The sequence below is a fragment of the Halyomorpha halys genome, unplaced genomic scaffold (assembly GCF_000696795.3).
Source record: "Halyomorpha halys isolate HHAL.00 unplaced genomic scaffold, Hhal_1.1 Scaffold47.1, whole genome shotgun sequence".
Classification (NCBI taxonomy): Eukaryota; Metazoa; Arthropoda; class Insecta; order Hemiptera; family Pentatomidae; genus Halyomorpha; species Halyomorpha halys.
In genome coordinates, this window is record NW_027114806.1 from 1872157 (window position 1) to 1887861 (window position 15705).

The 15705-nt window shown below is 32.0% G+C and overlaps 1 protein-coding gene across 4 annotated transcripts in view; it reads left to right on the forward strand.

Moving 5' to 3' along the window:
* The window catches only part of LOC106689715 (UNC93-like protein), a 230167-nt gene that overhangs the window by 160000 nt on the left and 54462 nt on the right, over positions 1–15705 (forward strand). For all 4 annotated transcript variants that reach the window (XM_014434865.3, XM_067051915.1, XM_067051916.1 and 1 more), the window contains 2 exons: positions 1077–1548; positions 2799–3007. In XM_014434865.3, the coding sequence (XP_014290351.1) occupies positions 1103–1548; positions 2799–3007 (655 nt within the window). In that variant the 5' untranslated portion in view covers positions 1077–1102. The remainder of the gene's footprint in view (positions 1–1076; positions 1549–2798; positions 3008–15705) is intronic.

Genomic DNA, 15705 nt, shown 5'->3' on the forward strand with positions numbered 1-15705 from the left:
TATTGCTATATCTTGGAGGGATTCGAACCTCCACGGTTAGTGCTTAATCGGCAGCAGTGATACACATTTCCTTTCTCCGGCAGGCTACCTACAACGTGGTATGTGAACGCTAGTAAACGTTGTCTATTACATTCTTTAGGGTGAAGGAATAAGAAATGAATCTTGCAAGTAGCCAGTATAGAGAGATAGCTATTGACCATATCCCATTGCAACGTAAGAACCACGTTCCGGGTTGCTATCTGCTGTTGCAGCTACAACCGACGTGAAACTATTACATTTACTATCCAAGTGAGCGGGAAAGTACAGAAGATGAGGCGTTGTGCTACCTACTCAAGGGTTCGATTCTGGCTGTATAGGAGGTAATTATTTATGCTGGTAATATAGCCGTGAGTCAACCCTATAGGTCAGGAGAGCCATTCGGTGTCCACACTTATTGGGGCGGGTCAGCGTGGTCATGAACAAATCGCCTCTTTGCACAACCTTTGACAAAGAAACAATACATCCTTACAAAAGTGCTGAACCTCTGACCCTCCATACTATCAGAATCTGTAGTACTACCTGAGCATACTTGATAGTAAATATCTGCGCATGTACAACTATATGTGCACAATGTATACTGAGAGTGAATTATTGCACCTAAGAACCTCATAATACGTTTCTTATATTTAACTTATAAACTTGTAAGTTTTCTGTTCGTTATTTTTTAATACATTCAGTTGTTTTTGTTGTATTTAAGCATCAGGTTTTATCGTTCATTTCCGAAGTTGATATGTTAGTTCTATGTAAGTGTGTTGACAAATACTATCATACTATTTGACAGTTGTGATAGCACTCCTAAGACAAATATCTGTCACGTGGAAACCGGCCTTCATTCAGCAATGGAAGACTGAAATTTACGAAATAATTTTAAATTTTAATTACGTATTTCATAGTTTCCTAAAATATATATTCTGCGAAATCATACCTCGGTAAAAATTATTCTCAATTCCAAATCTAAACTTCTATAATTTTAATCATGTTATAAGCGTTATCTAAAAAAATATATATATCTAATACCTGTTTATTTTATTTTCCAGAGGAACTACAAGATTTCGAGGGCAGGATGGTGTCAGGTGGGGAGGACCTGAAAAAGAAAGGTGAAGATGGAGTATTCACCGTGAGCGTAGTAGGAGGCGGTGGAGGCGGTTATGACAACCAGGGTTACGACGGAGAACTGGCAGTGAAACCGCCCCCTCCTATCATCGAAGATGAGAAGAAGAAAATCAAATTGTCCCGAAAAGAGAAGTGGAGGATTCTCAAAAACGTTGCCGCCGTTTCCTTCGCTTTCATGGTCCAATTCACGGCTTTTCAAGGGACGGCCAACCTCCAGTCGTCGATAAATGCCAATGAAGGCCTCGGTACGGTCTCCTTATCGGCCATCTACGCCGCCCTCGTCTTATCATGTATCTTCGTTCCCACCTTCCTCATCAAGAGGCTAACCGTAAAGTGGACTCTCTGCTGTTCTATGCTCTGCTATGCTCCTTACATCATGGCTCAGTTCTACCCCAGGTAAACAAAAGATGCATTATTATTTTCTTCTTATAAACAATTGTTTTACAACATAATCGTAATCTAGAAGTATTGAAATATATAGGTTTAAGTTTAAAACGTCCTCTGATTTAAACAAGCATCATGCATTAGCTGTTAAAAATCTTAGTGGCGAAACTACTTTTTCGAGTTAAAAACACCAAACAACATTAGAATGAATCCTCTTTTACTCCTAACAATTTGTCTCCAGAATATATCATTAATTAATTAATATAATCCGAAGTTGCAAATAGAAATCACAAGAAAAATTAACGTGTTTTTAAGTGTGGGAGATGTAAAATATAAGTTGTGGTCGAACATCTAGGTTAGGTCTAGTAAACGGACTAAAAGCTAACGAAAAAAAATAGAATTTGTTGTAATTTTATTGATTTTACAGTCCTAAAAAAGATGCATTGTTATTTTCTTCTTACGACATATTTCAGATTTATATTCTAAGATCTATCACTCTAATTCTTAACAGGTGATATATAAGAATTATTATTTCCATTTAAAATCAGTTTAAACTCCTTCCCTATTCGTCATTGACGAAAATAATTAAGAATAAATACTTTTGCGAAATGAACAACACTGATTATAACAATAAGGACGTGCATTTACATGTTTCTTCACATAAAATTAAACCTACTTTATTTCAAATAAGGCTGAATGATATTTATTTATCATTATTTAACTATGATCTATGATGAAATCTATGCATAGTTACCTTCATAAAATTCACTTCATTAATTTCAGAAGCATAAATAGGATGTTGATAAAAATGCTATATTAATTTTTTTATTTAATAGTTTCTTGTCCATTGAACAAAAGTCCTCATTAAAGAAGTCATACTCTGATCATACCCCCAACCTTTAAGTCCCTGTGATATGAAAAGTTACAATTTTATCTTTATTTGTGATCGATATATCGAGTTGGATGTATTGGAAATAACAAAATTTATATTTTTTTTTCGTTTGCTTCAAAATGGCACCCAAAAGTTCAAATACTTTTTACAGCTTTTGCCTCCAATGAAGTAAATTGTAAAAATATTGAACAGTACTTCTAAAGTAAAAGATAAAGTACTTCGTTTGTTACATACAGAAAATTTTATAATTTCATTCTACATAAATTTTAAAGATATTATTTTCAATATAATATTTTATGTTAAATCCTTAAATCATATTACTGAGATATTACACAAGAAGGAATAAGCTAATACAAATGTAATTGCACAGGTTCTACACGCTGGTACCGGCGGGAGTGCTGCTCGGTCTGGGCGCAGCTCCTATGTGGGCAGCCAAAGCGACCTACCTCACGCAGGCCGGCGCTGTCTACGCTAAGCTCACTGACCAGCCGGTCGACGGCATCGTTGTCAGGTTCTTCGGTTTCTTCTTTCTCGCGTGGCAGACTGCTGAGCTCTGGGGAAACCTTATATCTTCTCTTGGTAAGTGCCAACTCTCATTGCTTCATCATCGCCATTCCTATAATAATGCGAAGTCTACAGTACCCAATTCAAATGGGCGACCAAATCTGTCTTTACTAATTTCAATTAAGTCACCGTTTGCCTCGAAATTAAATTTGTAAATATCCCATTCAGTAAGATGTTTCAACAACGAATGGTAGAAGTCATAGGGCTTTAATCAATTGAATGAGTTTTTAAGAATTTCTGGCCAGAACGTAATTACATGCACACAATCTAAAGAGTATAGAGCAAAATTACTAATAATGATAACTCTGTGTATATAACACAATGATAAACTTATGTTAGGCTAAAGAAAATAATTTATTAAACAATTAAAATTTATTTTGATAAAAGATTTCTTTTATTTAGCTTCCGCAGAGCTAAAAGTAGGGAAACTTTGAATTCTTCTAGGAAATTAAAAAAAAAAAAAAAAAAAAGCCCTGAGAATCAAAAATTTTCTAGTTCTAGCTTAAAAGACATAAAGGATCAAATTTAGTTTAGTTTGTCAAAGCCAAAAATTCTTGTAACACGCATATCAATTACCGATAATCCAGTTTTGATAAATTCTTCAGAGATAATGTGGCTTGGTACATAGTTGGTCCTCAATCAACTACTTTCGCTCACAAATGCATATTTGTTTTCCTTTAAACATCAATATTTAGAAATAGGTTCGCCCCATTTGAGCCGAAATAAGAGGAACATAAAAGATTATTGAGTGAACGTTTTGTAGTTTCATTTTTTTTTTTCAAAATTATTATCGTTATTGTTGTATTAAATTATTATATTGTTCATAAATAACTAGGATTCTAGAGAAACTAGTTAGGTGTTGAACACATTATTTCGTCCATAGCAACCATGCCATATAGAGAATCCCAATAACGCTCCTTTTGCAAACGTGATCGAAGCAGACTGTAAATGGTAAGAGTTGTGATTGACCTTAATGTACCTTTGGTATTCGCTTCCTAATTGCTCACATTAACCTCATCTTGCCATAGTGTTTATAGAGGAATAGACCATGTCGGTTTAATAAAATGCGATGATGTACTATGACATAATATCCTTCGTTACGAACACAAATATTCCTTAAGTTGAAACTTATAAGCCGATTAAAAGGAACCTTTATAAGAGTATGCGAGGAAAATACACTGGAGGTCGGGCGAACCTCATGTTGCGATATACGAGGCAGGTGTAGCCGCAAGCCTCCACTTCATCAGCGAAGATTATTTTCGATTGCGGTTGAGCCTTGTACCCTCATGAAAAGTGTGAGTTCTCCAATCCTTGAAGTTTAGCACGATGCGAGATACATTTTCCTCGTAGAAAATGGAAACTATAAAAGTTCATTATAGATCTAAGAAGGTCAAAATATTAATAAAACGTCATAAATGTCTAAATAAAACAGGTACATCTAATCTGATGACAGAAGAACACTGTTCGATCTTGAACCAGGTTAACAAAGACAGGAGTTCCCTTCACTTTCATTTGTCGCTCGTAGTAGCTTTGGTTCAGTTTATCCTTTCCTGCTAAGCAATGCATACTTTTCTTCCATTTCCAAGTTCTGGATTTTTTCAGATCCCTATCATGCATATCGAAAGAGCATGATGTAAGAGAATTATCTCGATGGAAGATAAGCAGTGCCGGCCGGAGACTGCACTAGCTGAGGATGTTGCCAAGAGCAACCGAGAACGGACTTCCCTACAACACTTATCCAGTTCACTGAGCGTAAAACATAATTAACAACAGGTATAATCCCATTTCCGCCCGAGCTAGTCCATTGATGCAGCGTTGCCCATTCTTTACTGGGCGAGTGATGAATATCTACTGGGAAATCGCACCATAAATCCTGCAAAACTAGCTACAGGTAAAAATCAACGATAACGAACGTAGAGCAGAGATTGGAAATAATCACTTGCAATTTGTTGTTCATCACTTCCTTTTTCTTTTTAGTTTAGAATTGGTTTATTATTATTTGCCTTCCAATCGTTTGTGAATGAACATAATCGTATCTTTTTTTTTTAAATTCATTAAAACTAAAAACCAAGTAATGGCATTCCTTATGAGACTTTTGGAATCCTGATATTCAGAGTCTATGTTACTGTAGTCCACGTAGATTCTTCCATTGAATTCCGCAACAATTTTAATTGAGAAGATCAAAAGTAACAGAACACTAAGTTTTGCGTTTTATTAGTTCACTCATTTTAGCACTGAGCAAGTTAGATGTTTGCCCTTATTATCCCCAACCCCTCTCTGGCGGCGTATAGTTTTTTGAAGAAACCTGGCCAAAACTTATTTTATCAGTTTTATTTTGTAAGCTCCGAAATTATTGAACAATATAGTTAATGTAATTAAGTTTTATTATCTGAACTTTCCATATCAATAGCACAAAGTTCGAGATGAAGCCAGCCCTAAAGTGTGCTTAGTTGATTTACTGATAATTAAATAACGATTTATAAAATTATTATGTTCATTTATTATACCCTTATAAGAAGTTTTTCAAATAAACAATTCTTAACTCAATGTATTAAGTATCACTTTCACGGTTTTAAGATCATTTTCAGGTTTTTTGACAGTGAGTAATTATTTATTTTACAAAAAAAAAAATAATAACCATTCTTCTCGTGTGTCACTTAGGTAACTAATGTAAACACAATAAACGTCTACACGGGTTCCCAAATCAAACAGAAGATAACATTGTGCTGTTCAAGAAATCATTTCTTTTTTTTTTTTTTTTTTTGGAACATGCGTTTTAAAAGTAGCGGAAAATATTTTTAATTAGTTTCTTATATTATCACATACTACTACTACCTTGGTTTTATTGACATAATTTTGCCTTAAACTTTTGGTAAGGCTAAATAAGATAAATAAATAAAGCTATAGAGATAAATAAATAAGGCCTAACGAACCCGAAGGTTCGGTGCCGATACCATTAAACGCACATTGCATACATCCTTCCAGTGATGCCCCTCAAAACCCAATTCTACTAAATCAGTTTTAACGCAATCATCCCATCTACGTTTCGGTTTACCACTCAGATGTTTACCCTTCGGTTCAGTGTTTATTACCATTTTAGGGATCCGCTCGTTACTGAGCCCTACAACCTTATACGCCGCAATGCTATAACTTGAATTATATTTACGGGGTATAGTACATAAAGACCCGTTGAAACTTTCAATAACAGATGACGGAGTTGATTGGATCCAGGAAGGTTTATACAATGAATGGCAAGGTCCAGTTAATACATGAATGGAGTACCGGACGGGTGTAAACAAGGCACGGGTTGCTGTGGTCAGTTCGGAGCCGTTGCGTCAGCCGCTCATGTGCAGCATACACATGAGCGTTCGCCTTCCGCTATCCTCACAGGGTTTGCTCTACATAGATAACCATCGTCCACGGCAGTAATAGTTAGCTACTTTACATAACTCTCAGTCGATGAGAATGTGATATGTAGCAAGAAGCTATTGCTACATGAGAGAGTCATCCAATGAGACCTTTCTCACAAACAAATAGGCCCCTTTAATTAGATTAGTCTCCGATTGCGATATGTCATTACAAAGTTCGAGATGTTTGCCAATTCAAAGACGTGTAAGTGATGTTGGATCTCACTGTAAATGAAGAAAATGTATAATTATGTATAATTAGGGAAATTGAGGGAAAATGTATAATTAGGGATAATCGGTCTTAGAATGTCATATAATCCAGAAGGTCTAAGTTTCAAAAACACCTGAGAGATTAAAATATTAATTATTCGAATATAGCTCATCAACCGATAATTCTCATCTTATTTAAATAGTTTTTTATAACCAAGTGGTTAAGTATTTATTTTATTATAATAAGTGTTTATTATATTATTACGTATCTCAAAACAAATACGTATTTTTAAAAATAATTGTAAGTTTTACTATTTTACAACTGGTTAAACTTTTCATTTTTATTGTTTTTAAAAATTCGAAGTATGGACTTTATTGGGTAGAGTAGTTCCAAATAAAGCCCACCATATACATATATACATTTTGATGGGTTTAGCCTGAATTTTACTATCTTCTAGTAAGGATATCGTATGAATCACGTTATAACTGATTTAAATCAATACTTTAAGAAGTAAAAGAAAGCTGATTAATAATTAAATTAAAATTATATTAACAAATAGCATTTTTCATTTCCGAAAATAAATTCCGCTCCTTCCGGAAATAATTGGAGAAAACTGTTTGTTACATATTTTCGCAAACATTGGTAATCTTACGCAGGAGAAAATTACAATGTAGGTAGTTTATTATCGAACTCACAAGCTAAGTTAGTATTCAACTAATGCAACATATTTACCTATCACAATTAGTAAAGGTACACATGTTATATTCCCTCACTGTGGACAGGAATGTACCTAAGACACCATTCCTATAGTATCAAGGTGTAATGGCAATTTAAGTACTAAATTTAAGTAGTACTACCTAAGTAATAAAAAAAACAAGTTCTATTCATTTTTTTCTTCAAATTAAAAAGTTCTTTCCTTGTAGTATTCAATGGCTAGCGACTTGTAGCAGACCTTCCGGCAACCGAAACTTTCTTACGATGGAAATATTACGAATGGTTTACACCTTGGACGAATGATGAACTGTCGACCAATTTTTTTTTTTAATGTGTTCGTTGAGTAAACGGCAGCTAGGAGAAAATTCGGTTTAGCACCATTAAAAAATTCTTAATTGTTGAGAAAAAAAATCTGATTGTTTTCTGGAAACACACTTTTTTTTAAACTTATAAAAAAAAACCGGTTACGATGGATTAGCCGGAAATTAATTTAATGTAATAATATCGTACGAAAATTTAACTAATTTAGTTTTTACTAAAACAAATATTCAACAATATTTCTTTTAGTAAAGTTTTTGATTTTCTGTTCTATTTAGTGATTCTAAATAATTGTATTTAGTGTTTTTAATTGCTTAGCTGACAAGCTGGAAGAATAGTGAGCAGGTAGTCCAAAGCAAATGCGATTTCTTCATTTTTATGGAACATTAAAAAAAAAATAATGTTCAAGGTAAGGGAATCTCCGCTATACATCTAAAATAAACCCAGTTTCATCTTCGGTTTTCCTATTGCAACAGAATTAAGATACATAATTTATCTTAGGAATCATACATAATAAGAAAATATTTTGAGCTCAGATAGTTTCAAAACACTCATCGGAGATTATTGAGTAACTTGTGAGATCGAATATGAAAATGGATTGTGAAGTTAGCTCAAAAAATATCCCCAAATCAACAAACCGGTAGATTTAACAGGTATAATTCCAGTATTATGAGGTCAAATTGTTTTAATTGAATCACATCTCAGTGAATAATCTGAGCCATCAAACTTAAAATCGGTCGCTTGAAAATGATTACAAAGCTACAAATGATCAGGTTGTGAGCCACTCCACATCTTATTTGAGGAACGCAACTTATGCGTATTTTTCATACTAGTACATTTGAACTGGATCTTTTTGGAATCAAACACTAACTCTTATATCACACTCCACCTACCATTGGCTGAGAATGTTAGGAAATAATTTTACTTTGTTTCCATATTAGATATTCACGTTTTACAACGTTCTAAAGCAAAGCTTAAAGATTCTATACAATTTTTGTTTTTGCCGATAAAGAACTTCCTAGTACTGGACTAACCGTTAGGCCGTTACGTAAGCAGGCTAATAGCCGCGCGACGGCCGCCATTACCCCCTTCTGGGATAAACACTACAATTATAACCTCATGGTTTAATCTTTGACTTGAGAAAACAACGATATCCTCTATCCTCTATGTTGATAGAATTATTCAAGCAAACTATCTTTAACGGAGTTTTGATATTCGATAAACTGTTTAAAAAGAGGAGAATAAAATGTGAAACTTGGTTTTCAAGGTAATGCTAAACCCAAGGTTTTCAGTGAAACAGTAAGACACCTTTTATCGAAAGGATTTTAGCCAACTTTCACAAGAATCATAAAATTTGGAAAAAGCATTGAAGGATAGTCAGGCAATAGAGATATTGTACTTGATCGTTCGATGACTTCCTGTGTCTCCTCGATTTGGGAAAAGAATACGTTATAAATAGACATGTTTCCGGCAACAAGTCCTTGTCAGGTATTTCTTCGAAATTTGAGCCGAAGGGTCAGGAGGTGTAGTTTTGATCATTTTTCTTCTACTTCCTCAATCTTTTATAATTTAAAATAATTTATAATTTCATATCGTGAAACTTAGCTATACGTCACCAGAACTCTGAATTAAATTATCTATAGAAACCAGATGGTTAACTAAACGACTATAAAATAACCAAACTTATATAGGAACAATTCAATAAATAAATGACGTAGTACATTTAAAAAGATAATTATAATAACAAATCTTTTTCCCTTGTTACTTATATAAATTTAAAAAATCTATGGCAAGCTATTTTTTTTTTAAAAAAGGTAAGGGTCCGCTTTAAACATTTGTTCTTTTCAAACAAGTTTAAATCAAGTTTCAGTTGCTTATATTTAATTTGCTGTTGAAAATTACAGAACATTAAATTTCCAAAAGACGTTGTCACATGACGTTATTTCTAAACCGTGTAGTTTCTGAGATGTTCATGGGACAAATTTTGTTAGTCGACTCGAATTGGACAACTAGCTCTAACATTCAAAATCTAAAACGATCTTTTCTATATTGTTTAGTAACAGCAGTAAATTACGTAAATAAAAGCCTGATGGGTTCAAAAATGAACAAAAATTGTGTGTTTTGTTAGTCTTTTTCTTATCAGTCGAAAATTATTTATTTTAGTAAAATGTGTTCTAAGCAAAAAATAAATTTCTTACCAAAGTGTTCTGGCAATGTTTTTTTCTAAACATTGTAGTTTCTGAGGGGACAAATATAAACTATGTTCAATCTTATTCCTCGATATTCCCGTTAAGATGTTTTAATTGGTTCTATATCTCACAAACTATTATGTTTACACATAAAAAGACTCAGGCTTGACTGAGTAAAAGTAACTAAATTATTACTGACTCAACAAACTTAGTGACCCTCGTCAACATCAGGCTAACACAAAATACAGACTACCCTTTTCTAAAAGATCCAATTTCCTCAGCCCCCCTTCAAATAATGCATTACCAATGCAGAAAAAGAGGCTACCCTCAACCTTTTTCCCATCATAATATAACCCCACGCTCCCATGGGGCTTAGAAAGAAGAAAAACTATTGATGTTAAAAAAAAAAAGTTTTATGAAATCTTTTCTAAAACATTTAATCAATAGTACTAAATCCAATATTTTTTTAATCTAAACAAAAAACTAACAAAACAAATGAGTTACCTCTTCACCACCTCCCTCCCCTACGGTTCAAACCCAACTTGGAATCACGTTGGATTATTAATACTTATACTTAATACTAATTATTAAATGCGCTAATAATTTATTGGAGTTAAAGGACTATATAAAAAAGGCCACTATTTATCTGTTTCTTTGGTTAAAATGTCAAAACAACAATTAATCAGTTAATTATATTATTAAATAAATCGGTAATTTTGTTTAACTAAAAAACAAATTAATAGGTTTCCGGAATATAAAGTTTAGTGAATCTGCTTGTTGTTTTCTATTTATAATTTTTAAGTCAACTTGATCTATTCATACATATCAAATATACATACATATACAAACAATTGAATATCTACTATAATATTCTCGGCGAGTAATGTTGTGACCAAGAAAAAACATAAAATGTTAAAGAAAAATAAAATAGCGAGAAAAAAACCTACAGGTGTGGCTACCTTAAGGTTGTTTAACCCATTCCTATCAGATTAAACAACTGACTCAATCCAATGCTAAAAGGAAATTAACCTTGGGTGACAAATCCGTTAGTTTGAGAGATCTTCATTGTCTTTTCATTGCGATACTATATGTAAAACATAAAGATATATTAGACAGTTATAGATTTGCGTATACTACAGAAAAGGAAAAAGCTCTCTTCAATGTTCAGTTAAAACAAGTAATCCTGATAAACCTGAATTTTTATTTTCGAATTTAAAGTTGTAAATATTATGATAGTTTAACTTTTCTCTACTAACCCCAGCATATTAATACATTATTCAATATTTTCAAATGTTCTCGGATCATTTCATTCTTGAATTATTCATACAAATCAGCAAGTTAATTTATTAAAAACGGATGAAGATAATATTATATTTTAATATGATTTTCCGTTCCCCTTTCCACTTTTCCTTATTTATTTTTACGTAATACTTACTTTAAATTAAAACACCAGATACTCCTAGTTTATCTGAAGAGGGAGAAAGTTTAATGTGATATCCTTGTATCTTAAAAGTCTAATGCAATAGTTTCTGTCATTATTAAATATAAAAATAACTGATTGGTCCAGGTCTATCATGACAATAATCTATTGGTTACATTATATAATTATGTTTGTTAATTTAATATTAATCGAATTGAATATTAAATCTTTCTCTAAAAAAAAATAAGGAACAAATGCTATTTTTTTTATTGTCCGAGATGCAGTAAAGAATAACCAAAATATTTTTCAACTATTTATTAATGTCTAACGTTTCGACCAGTAATGCAGGTCTTCATGAGGGTTGTTCCGATAATAAATTTTAATTGACAACGGAATCTGGTAAATTTCAATACTTTTCTTTATTAGTATAACCCTCTGCTCATCGTAACAGCCTTATGCAGACCCACATGGTGCGTCGAAACGTTGAACATCAATAAAAAGTTGAAGATTAATTCATTTTTACGGAAAAAAATTATATTTTTTCGTATTTTAAACAAAAAGAACCCAAAATTAAATCTCATTGTAAAATTTATTAATTTTATTTAAATCATAAAATGTTATTTAAATATATTTTTATGTAACGGACTTAACCATCCATCCGGCTATAAACCTCATACTGATGGTGCATTCGCCTTCTCCAGAAGAAGCCAGCTTTCCCACCTTTCCCTAGATAATTAATGTCTCCGACGAGGTGTATATATGTGCTGGAGAACATATATAGTTCTTCTATAAATAGCGTACTCCAACCTCTGGAATCCTAATGTCCTTGCGGCGCCGTAACCCAGCCTGCAGTCACTTCTTTATTTATGTTGTACTGGAGGCAAGTCCTTTCCAGCCGGTGTCTTGTCCCTGTCTGTTCTTTTATATCTGATATTCCTTTTACAACTTTTTAATTTACATATGAAATGTGGATTCCTTTAATATTTTTATCTAATCTTTTTAGTAGTCCGTTATAAAAGTTAACAGACAAGAATAACATGATTTCATCAAATAGTTTTACAAAAATGGAATACCAGAAAATAAATGAGTGGACATTTCTTATCTTCAAGAAGAGATGGAGGAGGAGAAGGTTAAAAAACTGTTGAACATTAAAAGAACTCATTCTGGAACACAGTACAACTGACTCATCCATACTATCTCCAGAATTAATTATGCAACAAAGAATAAACCTTTACACTTACGTTAATGTAAACTATTTTTTAACATTTAAAAAAAAACTATTACTAAGAACAAATTAGTTAATAATGTAGGTGAGAAGTTAAATAACTTTTCCAATAAATATAAAGTTTAAAGTTCCAGATGAATAAAATATTTCTGTGGCCTATTCGTTGATAAGCCAACTTTAGACTCCAAAATTTGCCATAATGACTTTTTTCAAACGGTTTTTTTTTGCAACTTTTTAGACTCCTCTTCCCGATATTAGTAAACCTTTCAAAAGTGACATAGGACCGTCACTAAATCGGGGTTTTAGTGGGGCGGGTCGGACGGGAAGGATTGCCTTCTAATATTTATGGTGTTATGATCTCCTCTTGTACTTGTAACAATCTTACAAGAGGAGATCGTAACACCAAAAATAATAGAAGGCAATCCTCGGTAATATTTACTGGTTGAAACATTCATAAATTACTGTTTTGAAGCCTTTTAAATTCTCTAGGTAACGCATTCTTCTTCTGTCCAAATATTTTCCTTCACTCATAGCGAGCGGCCTCGTTTCGTACCAGCAAAAACATAAGGGAAGATGATAGTTTTGTAAAGTTTTAAGTTTGTGGAAAGAAGGTCTAATCTTAAGATCTTTAACCTTGTATTTTCCACATCCATTCCGTTATTTTTAATTATCGCAACCCCCAAAAACTTCAGTTTCTAACGATATAGGCCTATTTCCTTTTATATTTACGCAACCGAAATCGTCCTATATTAGTAGTAGGGTAAAAGGTACTAACTGTATGTAATCAATAGGAGTTAAATCCGTGAATCTGATTTGTGGAAATCATCTATTGATCATCAGCGAATTCAGTCACACTTAACTTTTTGTGTATCTGATTTTTCAAATACATAAAGACATCATCATTATAGTCACGAAATTGATATAATGAAGTAATCATTATCTGGCAAATAACCTTCTTATTTACCATCAAATAAGATAGACATGCAACCTAGAATAGTAATGGTGTTTTGTTCCAATTACGTAATTTATCAAAATTTATCTTATCCATCCCAAAAATAATAAAATCTTTATACTCTATTCTCACATTAAATGCATTAATATTTTAAGTACTTTCAATAATGAGAAATATATAGTTGTTTTTTTTTTTAAATATTCAATTCTTTCTTTGCTTATCATTAATTCCAATTATAATACTATAAGTCCGCAATTTCCAGTTCCTCGTGATCATAGTGATCAGGGATGTAGAGGTTGTTTAACACATTGTAGAGAAATAATAATTTTGTATGTATTTACCCTTAAAAATCTAAGTTTTATTTTCTCTGGTCCAAAAATAATTTCGAAGAATAAAATTAGTAATATATACAGCTGGAAAACTATATGATTTTAAAAAAAAAATCTAGTATATAAAATCCTAGAATGGAATGGCGAGTGACCAAACATGCATACGATTTGAGAAAAACCTAAAAAATTTACATAAATAAAGCGTTAATTAGATTCTTCCAGCTGTTTCCAGAACGAAAACGGACCCCTCATATATACGTAGCAATAGAACTAAGACTCAAAACAGGTTCTCAACCAGGAATACAAGAGAGTCAATAACGTAGGTCTTTTGATTCTTGTATTTATATCTGATAGCAATTTTGATGTGATGATTGCTACAATTTTTCAACCTGGTGAAAAATATATCTATATTATTTTAATATTTATAATAATAATAAAGGCACTGACTAAATACATCTGGCCAGTGACGCCCATCCAAACCCAAATCCCATATCGGTCTAGACGCATTCCTCCCACCTACGCTTTGGTCTACCTCTGGGATATTTTCCCATCGGTTCAGTATTTATTAGCGTTCAATGATTCGTTCATTACGAGCCTATCTTATTCACCATTTTATTATGCATGGTTTCCTTTTATCTTACCACTATTACAAAACCCTATATATTTACTCCGTTATTAAAATGCATAACATGCTTCTCAAAATTTTAGAAAATCTGTTACGTGAGTTCATTTAACTATTTTTATAGAATCCCGATGTTTCCAGGAAATTTTTGATTATTATTCTGATACATTTTTAGAGGGATCAGAGGAGTATAACGTTTTGGAAATTCAGAAAATATTTTTTCTATTTGAATTAAGGAAATTTAATATTCGAAAATACTATGAAACTAAAGGTGATCCCCATAAACAATTATATGGAAAATACTTTTTAATGCAGCCATTCATTCATAAGAAATTTATTAATTCTAATTAGGGTGCTCATTTTTAATAAGCTAACTTAAATTATGCACATATTAAGCTTTCGTCTGATGTATTACTTTATCTTAACGATGTTCGTTATAACAGGTATTATGAAAAATTTAAAAATCGTATCTATATCTCAAATAAAAATTTGGAAAACAATATTATGAAATAAAATTAATTAAATTGTTTTAAAAAATAATAAATTATCAAAATTTATGATAAATTATTGCAATTTATTATAGAGTACCAACTCTATACAGCGTATTTCTTTCACAAATTTTTAAAAATATTTAAGATTTGAATCTGTTGTGATTGGGTAATGACCCAAAAAAGGCAAAATCTAGAATAATAATGAAAATACAATTATTTTTCAGCTAGGAACACGAATTTATTTATTCTATTATTCATTTTACTTTTCTTATAGTGATTTTTTGAACTTCAAATTTAATTAAAAATTTGATTTTTTTTTTAAGTTTGAAAATATTTATAAATAACTGAGGATCTAGCTTCAACGAATTTATTAGCATTGAATACATTTGCTATTGCTCATTAATTAATATTCTCAAATATATAGGTAAATATCCATTATTTTATATAATACTCATCAACACATCAAATGCAAATAAAAATAATTATTAAATTGACGAAATAAATGTTCTCGTTTAGACCGAGAAAAGATTCGCTGGCCATGGACTGAAAACTTAATCTCTCGATAAGGCAATCTGAAGATAGTTTATCACACAGAACACATGAAAGGGCTGAGAAACAACTGGAAAAAATTTGTTAAGAAAATTCTTACTAAATAGTAAACTAATCTATTAATTCATCCTAAGAAAATAATTTCCAACAAATAATCAAATATAGGCATGCTGAAAATAAAATAAAATACTCTAAAATAAATATTTAATCTTCCAAGGTACATTATTATAATGAAGCAAAGAGTAAGCGCCAACTGTTAAAGTGAAAATAAGTTTAGGTGCATTCC